Here is a 12,262-nt window from a genome sequence, read left to right on the forward strand (position 1 = left end):
ATCCCTACTGGAAATGCTAGTCTGGAAAAGAAACTTTTCTACCCTACAACAACCAGGTGAGTGCTAATTGCTCAACCACCACATACCACTGATACAGCAAGACAATCAACAACAAAACATTTATTATGCACCTACTATGCTCTAGGTGCTAGGAATACACAGCTGAACAAAAGGTCAAAATGCAAACCCCTATGGAGTTACATTCTGATTTGGGGAGAGATAAAAATATTTTAGAAGTAGGAAATTATAGGATATTTAGAAGGTGGTAAGTGCTGGGGACCATAAAACAGAGCAAAGGGGCCTGTCAATGACTGATTTGCAATGTTAAATAGGGTGGTTAGGATAAGCATCATTGAAAAGGTGAAATTTAAGCACACACTTGAAAGAGGCTGTTTCATAGGTTCTCCTAGGTAGGACTCACAGCTCTATTGCTTACTATAAAGGTGAATTGAGCAACTTATTTAAGTCTCTGTGCCTCAGTCCTCTTACCTGCAAAACAAAGATAATCCATCGCACCTACATTATAAGGTTATGAGGATCAAGTTAATGTGTGTAAAATTCTTGGAACACATTAAGCACTCTGAGCTCTGAGGGTTTTTTTAATTTTTTAATTTAAAAAATGTAAAAGGTAAAGAAATAGCTCATGCAGATATCCAGGGAAAGAGTATTCCCAACAGAAAGCAGAGCAACTGCAAAGGCCCTGGGATTCAAGGAGCAGCTAGGCCAGAGAGGGTAGAACAGACTGGGTTTCGCAAAAGGGAGAATGGAAGAGGATGTCATCATAAAGGGAAGGGGGCAAGGCGGTATAGGGCTGCTTCTCAACTTTAAACTTTTACTCTTATGTAGGGATTTTTGAGCAGGGGAGTGATCAACTGTCTTGACTTTTTACAAGATCACTCTGTAAGCTATACTGCGAACTGACTTTCAAGGGAGGAGGGCATTACATATAAGGGTGGCAAACAGGGAGGCTAGTCAAGAATCTATTTGAATAATCCATGGGAATTCCCTGGTGGTCCAGTGGTTAGGATTCGGAGCTTTCACTGTCAGGGCCTGGGTTCAATCCCTGGTCAGGGAACTAAGATCCCACAAGGCCACAGTGCTAGATCAAAACAAACAAACAAACAAAACCCAAACAAACCAAAACACACACAAAAAAAACAAAACAATATTTTAATAATCCAGGCAAAAGATGATGGCTTGAACCAGCATGGTAACAATGGAGCACCCGAGACGTGGTCGGGTCCTGAAAAAGTTCTGAAAGTAAAGCCAACAGAATCTGCTAATATGAACGGAGGGAAAAGTTAAGGATGATTCTAAGGCTTTTAGCCTGAGGCACTTAAAAGATGGAGTGGCCATTAAAATCGACTGTGGTCTCAACAGCTGACAATGACTGAGTCCTAACTATCAGCCAAGTGTTCAGGTAATCTCCTTACATGCCTGATCACATTTATTTCTCACTACCCTTGTGGTAGGTATCACCCCCTTTTAAGTATAGAAACCTGCTGATATTGGTAAACTGATATTCATAACTAACAGTTGTTTTTCTAAATTAATTTTTTATTGAAGTATAGTTGATTTACAATGTTGTATTACTGCTGTACAGCAAAGTGACTCAGTTATACATATATATATATATATATATATATATATATGCACACACACACACACACACACATTGTTTTTCATATTCTTTTCCATTATGGCTTATCACAGGAAGAACTAACAGCTGTTTTAAGCACTCTTAACCAGTATTCAATACATCATTACAGTCCCAGGAACTAGCTTTGTCCTGAAGATAATAAACACTCAAATATTTACTGAAATAATTAGCTGTTTCTGAACATAGGTTAATGAGTCCAGTGACTGAGTTCATTGAAGAAGTGTCCAGCCTCCCCAGATCTCTTAACAACTTCTGCCTGTGATTGAGAAACAGATCCTAAAAGTCAGGAACTTGTTTTTTCAATTCAGAATCACAATTTCAGAGACTGACTGGACCATTTCATTCCCCTCAGTAGAGGAACAACTCGTATAGGGCCTCTACAAAAGATACCACTAATTTCCCATCGGGATCTCTCTCTTACCTACGGTTTGTCCCTCTCTCCCACCACAGGTTACCTCCCCTTGGCCTCTCATTCTGACTTCCCGGTTCTAACCCTCTCTCTGGTCCTAGTTTTCCCACCCCCATGACTACCCTCCCTTCAACAGAACTAGACTACTTCCTGCTGCCTTAACTTTCCTAACGTCGCTTCCTCAATTTCTCTAACCCTTCGTTAGCGCTGTCTCCTCCACCTGTGTCGCTTTCAGCAGCTGGGGTGGGGAGGTGGAAGGAGAAGCACTTTTTTCAGGAAGACCTTAGTATACTGCTGCACCTCCTTGGAAACCTATAGACCTTGCTTATAACCGTAGCATGAAATAACAGAAAGGGAAAGGTGGTGGCGGCAGAGAATCCAAGTTCCAATTTTCGATCTACCACTTACTGGTTAGCTTCTTGAGTCTGTTTTTTCATCTGTAAGAGACATATCTTAACTATCCATTCTCATGGAGCTGTTATGAGGCTTAAGTGAAGAAGACGTACATGAAACGCTGCTCTCCATCTCTCTACATTATGCAACCTGGTATTATTCACTGCGTTATGGTTACCGAACCCCTCTGGATCGTAAATGAAGGTCAGGGAACCTGAGTTACAATCTTTCTACCCCCCGCGGCCCCTAAAACACTTGTTATGCATACAAGAAGCGCTCAGTTAATACGTGTGGCTCGCAATCGCTGCAAACCTAGGGCGGGAGCCCGGGCGACTGGACAGGGAGGTGTGTGAGGTCGGGGGCGGGGCAGCCCCAAACCGAGATTCGGCCTCCAGCTGCACTTCGGCTGCGGAGGGCTCCGGTTTCCTCTCGAGTAAAAGTGGGTGGTAACGCACCGCTCACCCTCCCGCAGTCAGTCCATCTCTCCACCCGACCCACACCCCTCCGGGGCTCGGATCTTGAGAAGCCTTCCATTTTACTTGTCTTCGACAATACTCCTCCCAACCTCCCTCCCTCTCCTTCCTCCACCCCCAGCCAACTGTCACCCGGACCGCCGGTCCACCCACCCCACCATCCTGGGCCCCAGCGGGCAAGAGGCCGCCGGCAGTCCCCCAGGCCCGGCCCGAGGGGCCCGCTCCAGGCCGGTACTCACGCCGGCGGCGGCCACGGTGACGGCGGACTGCTCAGCGGCGCCGGCCGAGCGGAGCCGCCTCCGGCCGATCTGCTTCAGGCTGAGGAACTCGCTGGACAGGTCCAGAGAGTCCGTGGCCGAGGCGGCGGGGTGGCTGTGCAGCTCTAGGCTGCTACGGAGGACCACCATCTTCTCTCCTTCTTCCCCTGAGCGTCCACGGCGCGGGACGAACCCGATGCCCGGCAACAGCCGCTAAGGCTCTTCCGCGCTCCGAATTCTGGCGCCACAAGCTCCGCGCCGACGGCCGCAGCGCGCGCGCTCGGAATCCCTCCGCCGCCTGTCCCTCCCACGCCGCCACCCTATCACGGCGGGCTCGAAACTTCCCTCCCATCTGTAGAGCGAAGGACTTTGGGCCAAACTTGAGGAGAGTCCACACCGACAGTGTCGAGGACCCAAGCGGACAGTGACGTGAGAGCACTCTCTCCTTTTTCTTAGATAGTTCCGGCTCGCAGAGCTCGGCGGAGGGAGACGGCCAGTAGTGGAGCGCGGTCCCGTTTGGAATTTTGGCGCGTGGACGCCGTAGGGGGAAGGGAGGCTCCCGGCCGCTGTGATTGGCTGGCGGGGCCTGGAGGCTCCTCCCCGCCCCTCCCGACACCTGCCCTCGGCTTCCCGCCACGCGGGATTCAAATGCGAATTACAGAGTCCTTGACTGGAGGGGGAGAAAGCACTTGGGCTTTTGACAGGTTTTGACTTTGATTCTTAAGAACTTAACCCAAACAAGTTAAGCGAAAGAGAGGTAAAAGAGAGCGGGCAGAGTATTATAGTTAAAGCGCAGTTTCTGTACCCAGCGCCAGCAGATCCCGCGATCTTGAGCAAATGATTCACTTCGCCGGGTCTTAATTTCCTAATCTGTGTATTACCTCTAATTACAATACCTGAGGTTCTAAGATTTTATTATACCTTAGAACCGTGTCTGCACATAAATGTTTGCCAATATTACAGAATTACAGAAGATGGCTTCTCTAAAAAATTAAAACAGTTAACGTGACTACTTTGAAATAGATAGCAACATGCTGAATGATCAGAATGTGAGAGGAGCCCTAGTGAAACAAACAAAAGCTATTTATTGATTTGGATAACTACATTTCCTTAATTCGACATGTATTAAATATTGATTGAGCATCTGTTATGTGTCAGGCAGTATTCTAAGCACTGGGGATGCAGCTGTGAACAAAGAGAGCAAAAATGCCCTCATGGAACTTAAATTCTGGTAAAAGGAGAAAGACAACAAACTAAATGATCCGTTTGTTGAAAGTTAGTAAGTATTAACAGAGAAATACAGAGTAAGGAAGGTGAAGGGAAGCGTGCAGTTTTAAACGGCGATTAGGGAAGGTCTCACGAAGTGTAAACAAAGACCTAAAGGAGGTTAGGTACATCTGGGAGAAGAGAGATGCAAGCAGGGGGAAGGAGAGGACAGTGGGCTGACGAGATCAAAGAGGAAAAAGCTGCTAGGAGCCGATCCTGCAAGGCCTCAGCTTTCAGGCTTTTGCTTTTTATTATGAGATGAAAAGACATCACAGGGTTTTGAACAGAGGAGTGACTTATTCTGACTTTTTGAAAGAATCCGTCTGGCTGCTGCATGGAAAATGTAATATTGGGGACAAACTTATGCTTAAAAAAATTGTTGTTAATCTGAAATTCAACTTTAACTGGTTGTCCTGTATTTTTATTTGCTAAATCTGGCAACTCTAGTTAGGAGGCCACTACAATTATCCAGGCAAGCGATGACATGACACAGACCAGTATGAGAGCTGTGGAGGTAATGAGAAATGGTCAAATACTAGGTATTTTTGGAAGAAAGAGCACATAAATTTGCTAATTAATTGGATTTAGGCATGAGGGAAAGAGAAGAGTCAAAGATGACTCCAATAGTTGGTTGCTTGTTTGTTTGCTTGAGCTAATGGCAAGATGGAGCTGTACCTAACTTAGAGAAGGCTCTGGCTAAAGCAAGTTTGGAGGGAATATCAGGAATTCCTTTCCATGCACATTTAAGATACACAAGTTACTATATATTCAGCACTTAAAATTTGGCCTTTTAAGAGTTTGAAAAAATTATATTTACCTCAGCATTATTTATAATGTCAAAAAGCTGAAAACAACTTGAATGTCCCTCAGTGGGACCTTAAGAAGAATTGTTATTAAAAATTATGATGCAACTCTGTGTTAATTTAATTATATGGAAAGTTGTGCACAGTGCATTGTAACTTGTTAAGAATGTACAAAGAAATAGATACCATACAGTTACATCTTCGTTTAAAAAAAAGTATATGTGTATACTTGCATTGGAAAAACCCCCAAAGAAACTACAACAAAATGTTAATGTTTAATTTCTGGATGGTAATAGTATGGTTGTTGTGTAGTTTCTCTGTACTTTTCTCAATTTTTCTGTTTTTATTTTTTGCACTAAATATGTATTACATTTACAATAGGGAAAAAAAGCTTTAAGGTGATTGTTTAGGGGGATGGTGGTGGTGGGATGAATTGAGAGATTGGGACTGACATATATGCACCAATATGTATCAAATTGATAACTAATAAGAACCTGCTGTTTAAAAGAATAAATAAAATAAAATTCAAAAAGAAAAAAGTATATGTGTATACTTGCATTGGAAAAACCCCCAAAGAAACTACAACAAAATGTTAATGTTTAATTTCTGGATGGTAATAGTATGGTTGTTGTGTAGTTTCTCTGTACTTTTCTCAGTTTTTCTGATTTTTTTTTGCATTAAATATGTATTACTTTTACAATAGGGAAAAGAAAGCTTTAAGATGATTGTTTAGGGGGATCGTGGTGGTGGGATGAATTGAGAGATTGGGACTGACATATATACACCAATATGTATAAAATTGATAACTCATAAGAACCTGCTGTATAAAAAAATAAAATAAAATTCAAATATATATATATAAAGATTGTTTACCCAATATAAATGAAAGCAGAAAGAACAATATTTAAAGTAGCATAGTCTACCATTATGGTATGTCCACTTTTCTTTAAGCATATTATACATCAATAAACATTTATGGAAAGAACTTCCACCCAAAAGGCATATACATTTGTGATTTTGTTATATATTACCAAATTGACCTCCACAGAAGTTATAGCTGTCATTTTGGTTTTTAGTTTAGTTGTTTTTTTTTAGGATGTTAGAAATATTTTATAATATCTTTTTTTAAACATCTTTATTGGAGTATAATTGCTTTACAATGGTGCGTTAGTTTCTGCTTTATAACAAAGTGAATCAGTTATACATATACATGTGTTCCCATATAGTTTTTTTAAATAAGCAAAGAAATAGAAATTTCAGAACACCAAGAGATGGAGCCAGCCAAATGGTTTTCTTTGCTCCTTTACTCTCTCCAACAACATTAAGAATTACCATACTTGCTTCAGCCTTTAGTTGTTATAGTGGTTTGATCCGTGTACCTCAACAGGATACATCCAAGTCCTAAACTCTGGCGTCTGTAAACATGACCTAATTTGAAATAGGGCCTTTGCAGATGTAATTAGGATCTTGAAATGAGATCATCCTGGATATACGGTGGACCCTAAATCCAAGTCTGGTGTCATAAGAGAGAGGAGAGGAAGATCTGACACACAGACTCACAGAGAAGAAGGTCATGTGAAGATGGAGGCAGAAATTGGAGTGATGCATCTGTAAGCCAAGGACCACCAAGGATTGCCAGCAACCACCAGAAGCTTGGAGAGAAGTATGGAACATTCTCCCTCAGAACCTCCAGAAGGAACCAGCCCTGCTGACACCTTGATTTCAGGCTTCTGGCCTCCTGAACTGTGAGAGAATAAATTTCTGAGTGTGTGTGTGCATGTGTGCGTGTGTGTGTGTGCATGTGTGTGTGGCAGGTGGGAGGTTTAAGGCACCCAATTTGTGGTAATTTGTTACAGCAGCCTTAGGAACTTATAGAATTGGTCTGGAATTGGTCTTTGGCAGGTCATTTCTTTCTTTTGCTGAAGTCTTAGCTATTGTCGACCGGAATGTCTTGATGTAGGAAAAGAGGGGCAGTAGACACTGAAGTTCTTTCCCATACTCGCTGCCTTCCTAAAGAGGGTCAAGTGTTCTTACCTCACACGTGACGGAAAAGAGGCCTGAAGTAAGAGCTAATCATAATTCACTACCTCATTTGAGATGAGGTCATAGGTGGGTCCCTTTCTGTTTAGTAACGAAAATAGAAAGTAAACATCAGTTTGAACAGGATTTCTTTCAAAAATGTGGTATATCTGACCTTACTTAAATTTGATAGCTAATCTCATTGATTTCACATGAAAGAGGAGAAAATCACTAATCCCATGGAGGTGGGGGTCATAGTTGACATTTTCCATTTTTTAGCTACTCTGAATTTAAACAGACACCTCTCCTACCTGAGAGATTTTCTCTTTGAGTGGGTTTGGGTTAGGCAGGGCCCACCTCCTTCAGTGGAAATCCTACAGGGACGGATACTTCATTTCTCTGTTAATCTGGCAACTAGGGCTCAGGCATGTTACCTCATCTCAATCAGTAGGTTGCTCCCACCTGGGACATGCATTACGTCTTGAAGAAGTGACCCAAAGATGCAGGGGCAGAGATTATTCTTGGTAGCAGCAGCAGAGGGTACAGAGGCGGGAGCATTTAATGGTGGCATTCTCACCAGCTGAGTTTTGGATTGTTGGAGCATTTTATCAGTGTGACCTGGCTGTGCTTCCTCCCCTCCAAGTCCTACCCAGACTCCCTCCTCCCCATTCTTCTAGTAAATTTGACTTCCTGTTTCAGTTAGCCAGAGATGGTTTCTGTTGTTTACAGTCAAGAACTCTATCTAGTATAGAGGCTTCAGGTCAGAAAAGGGAGTTGTACCAGTGGTTTCCTTTTCTGTTTGTTTTGTTTTGGTGGCGTGCGGGATCTTAGTTCCCTGATGAGGGATCAAACATGTGCCCCTGGCAATTGAGGTGTGGAATCTTAACCACTGGACCACAGGTCCCTTACCAGTGGTTTCCTATAATGGACACTGCCATGTCAGACAGATACCCCTATCAGATCTGGAGGATGGGGGACCAGAAGAGGGGGTATGTTGGCACAGGAAGTGAGCCAGGAAGACACATCACAATTTTATGATGTGGTTTTCAGACTTTCCCTCTTTATCAGCCTCCCCTGAATATACTTCTGTTTCTCAATTTTCCCATGTAAGGTGTGGTACACAGCCCTCAGTCTAATACCACAGGCATGGGTCCTGGGACTATTGCCTCCCTCCCACTGCATTCTAAGTAAGATTAGTAATCATAGTATTGCATTCCAACCCAGCCCAACTCCCCACCCTCAATGATGAGGTGCTTCCTCCTGCCGCCCCAGAGCTCACATAGCACATTGCTGCCTTAGCATTTACTGCTTTATGTTGAAGTTATCCCTTTAACACGGGAAAGTAGTAATCAGATAAATGCAAAATAAAATAACAATGGGAATGCCAGGTTTTTTGCCTATATTTTTGTTTTTTAATAACAATGGGATATTGAGGTATACGCTTGTTTCTTAAAAGCAGTATAGCAACATGTATCAAGAGACCCGGAAAATATTTAAAACCTTTGGCCCAGGAATTCCACTTGTAGGACTCCCTCCAAACATAAATAATTAGAGGCATGGACCAAGATTTATGTACAAAGATGTTGACTGCAGCTTTATTTATAATAGTAGGATCTGAAAACAAACTAAATGTACAACCGTAGGGGAAAAGTTGAGTGAGCAATAGTCTGTCCATGTAGCTTTTTATACTGATGTTGATAAACTTGATTTTTTAGAAGTGTTTTATTAAAAAATTTGTTATTAGAAAGTAACCCATGTGAAAAATTCAAGCAGTACAGAAATGTAAAAAATAAAGGTACAAGTCACTCTGTGTGATTGCCATGAGGAAAAAGAAGTTTTCTCTTTCCACTAGGGTTGTCAAGCCTGGAAAGTACAAAATGGGGCTGCCAGCAGCCATCCTCCCACAGCAAGAAGGGAAGTGACCTCAGAATGAAGCCAAGCACTGAGAAGCAGACAGAGAGTGGGGAGCAAGAAGGCCTGGGGAAGTGAGCTCTGCTTCTGGTCCCTTGAGACCCTGGTTTCTGCAGCTCATCCTTTTACTGTGAGGGCCACTTCAGTGTCCTTCCCGTTCAGTGGGCTAGTAAACAGCCTCTCTTCCCTTGACTTTTAACTGATTGAGTCATGACTAGTATAACTGGGACAGCTGCTTTGTGGGAATCAAGTTATACTCTGTTTGTGCTATAATCCTATTCTAACGATCAAATAATTCTTCCAGCAACATGAAATGAGGTCCATTTGGCATGAAGTGGGCTTGGCAAACCAGTAGAGGCCTCTAAATAATCACCTTTTTTTCATGGTCACAAATCATCCTGGGACTAAACATCAAGTTCATCAGGGTATACTGTCTGGAATATATGTATTTTTCCTTTTATGAAACTGAAGACAGCAACTATTCATATTTAGTCTTATGTTATCTCTTCCAACATATTTTCTCAAAGATCCTTAAGAAAGGCTTTGGGGTCATAATCTAAAGCACTATCAGTATGCTAGAATGTAACTCATTTGAGTCTAAAGATTTTTAACCCATTTAAGGCAACTTGGTGATTTCTACCACCGCACCTATCTTGGCTTTTAATTTCTTCTTACTGCTATTTTCTTTGTTCTTTACAGCTTGAGGATCATTTTCTTTGATAGAAAATGCAAGCAAAATAGACAGACATTGGGTATTTCTGTGTTCTTTGTCTGATCATTATCGTATCATGTGGTCTCAAGCAGTGGGATTATCTTTCTTTTTCTTCTAGCTCTTAATATTGAGCATAAAATACCCCCTCCCCCAATAAAAAACAAAAGCCCTTTTTGCTATTAAACCTGACTGTATTGTGTGCTATAGACTTCCTGAATCTCCCCTTTCACATCCATGGTCCTTTTTAATATTTTCCTTTGTTATGTGTTCCTCCTCCAAACCCCTGCCCTTTAACATCCTGATTTCACTGGATATTGGCTTGTGTGAGTGCATCTCTTATTTCTTCCACATCCAGATCACTGGGATTTGTAGGTCAGAATCTGGGTCTATGCACCTCCTACTCCTCTGAAACCATATCCTTTTTTATAGTCTTTACCATGAAATTGTATGTATTTTAAAAATATGATCTATTTTTTTCCAATTTAAAGAGTAATTCCTGCTTATGAGACAAAGTTTAGAAGCATAAAGAAAGCACGTGATGGCAGAGACTACTGGCTCTCTCAATATTCATTCCCTCCTTCTGCTTGACATACTCAGATGTTAGCTGGGCTGCCCAAAATAAACCCTACATTTCCTAATCTCCCTTGCACCTGGGTGTGACCTTGTGGTTATCTTTTAGGCAGTGGAATGTGAGCAGCAGTGATGCGTACAACTTGTGGATTTTGTTCTTAAACCTTCCGCTCCTGCTTTTTCCTGATTTTGCTGGCCAGCATGCAATTGTAGCACATATGGTGGTGAGCATTCTTGAAATATGTGGACCAGGGCAACACTCTAGATAAGGCTTTCCATCCAAATCTCAGGAGCCTGGGTAACAGACACTGTGGAGACACTACATCAGCTCTGGAATGTAAATGTTCAGGGTGTTATATGAGAAATGCATCTGTATCTCATTTAAACCACTACATTTTTGAGTTTCTTTGTGACAGTAACCTCACTTGTATCCTAATAAAACAAAGTCATTAATTCAACAAGGATTTATCCCAGGCACAGTGCTTATACTCTGTTTACAGAGAAATATAATAATAATCATAACTGCAAAACTCTGTAGTTGTTTGCTACATAGGGTACTTGTGTTGTGCCAGGCACTATGCTTTTTGCACAGATTAGTTTATTTAATGCTTGCTACAGCATCATTAGGTAGACACTCGACTTTTATTATTCTCATTTTACAAAGAAACTGACAAACAGAAAGGTTGGTGACTTGTCCAAGGCCATACAGGATAGTAAGTAGCTGAGAAAGGATTTGAGCTAGAGACTCTGGAGCTATTATTTTGTCTCACCTCTCAAGACAAGACCGTGTCATGGAACTGCTCATGGCAGAGGTAGAGTCAGGTTGAGTTACTTAAGATGATAATAGTACTGAAGGCATATGACTAAAAAGTCATGACAAAACAGAAAAAAAAAAGCTGTGCAAAAATGGAAGGCAGCAATGAACTTTCCCTGGGAAAAGCTGCAAGTAAGGAAAGCGAAAGAGCACACATTAGATCGAATATATGTATACCTTTTGCAAAGTTTTAGTGTCTGAGGAGTAGTAAGACACTCATTGACAGGAGTATACGGTGTATTGGAGATAACGGAGTGAAATTATACCACAAATTGTGGTCGCTAACATTTTTTTTAATTAAAAATATTATTTATCTGACTGTGCCAGGTCTTAGTTACAGCAGGTGGGCTCCTTAGTTGTGGCATGAGAACTCTTAGTTGCAGCATGCATGTGGGATCTAGTTCCCTGACCCGGGATCAAACCCGGGCCCCCTGCATTGGGAACGCAGAGTCTTAACCACTGTGCCACCAAGGAAGTCCCAGCTAACATTTATTATGATATGTCAGCACATATTCTAACTGCTTTATATATATAAATTCAGTCACCCCTCGTAACAACCCTATGAGGGAGGTGTTATTATCATTAACTTCATTTTAGATGAAGAAATTGAGGCATAGAGAGGTGAGGTAACTTTGCCCAAGGTCACACAAATAGTAAGTAGTAGAACCTACCTAGTTTGGCTTCAAAGTCCTGCAGTAGTCTGGGTCCAATAAGAAGAAACCACATGGTAGGTTAAACAAGGGAATTTGAAGGTCAAGAATTAACTATGATAAAAGTGACCTGTAAGATAAAAGGAAACTATATGGTAACTAGGGCTGAGGGAGAGTATGCAAGGACAAATTTGAGAGGGGTCTGGATCTCGTTGGGTTGGCTACCGGACAGCAGAGAAGTTTGCTGGTTTAGCCAGGCTGCAGGCAGTCTGGAGTTGCTAGGCAAATGGCAGAGAAGCGGGTGAAGGCGAGCAATCACCAACCG

The 12,262-nt window shown here is 42.1% G+C and overlaps 1 protein-coding gene across 1 annotated transcript in view; it reads right to left on the bottom strand.

The window, feature by feature from the left end:
• Positions 1–3,490, bottom strand: part of ATAD2 (ATPase family AAA domain containing 2) — a 68,453-nt gene extending 64,963 nt beyond the window's left edge. The window contains exon 1 of the mRNA XM_081258194.1: positions 3,175–3,490. Coding sequence (XP_081114320.1) covers positions 3,175–3,342 — 168 coding nt within the window. The 5' untranslated portion in view covers positions 3,343–3,490. The remainder of the gene's footprint in view (positions 1–3,174) is intronic.
• Between the last annotated feature and the right edge of the window lie 8,772 nt (positions 3,491–12,262).

This window comes from Mesoplodon bidens, assembly GCF_964165515.1.
Source record: "Mesoplodon bidens genome assembly, chromosome: 16".
Classification (NCBI taxonomy): Eukaryota; Metazoa; Chordata; class Mammalia; order Artiodactyla; family Ziphiidae; genus Mesoplodon; species Mesoplodon bidens.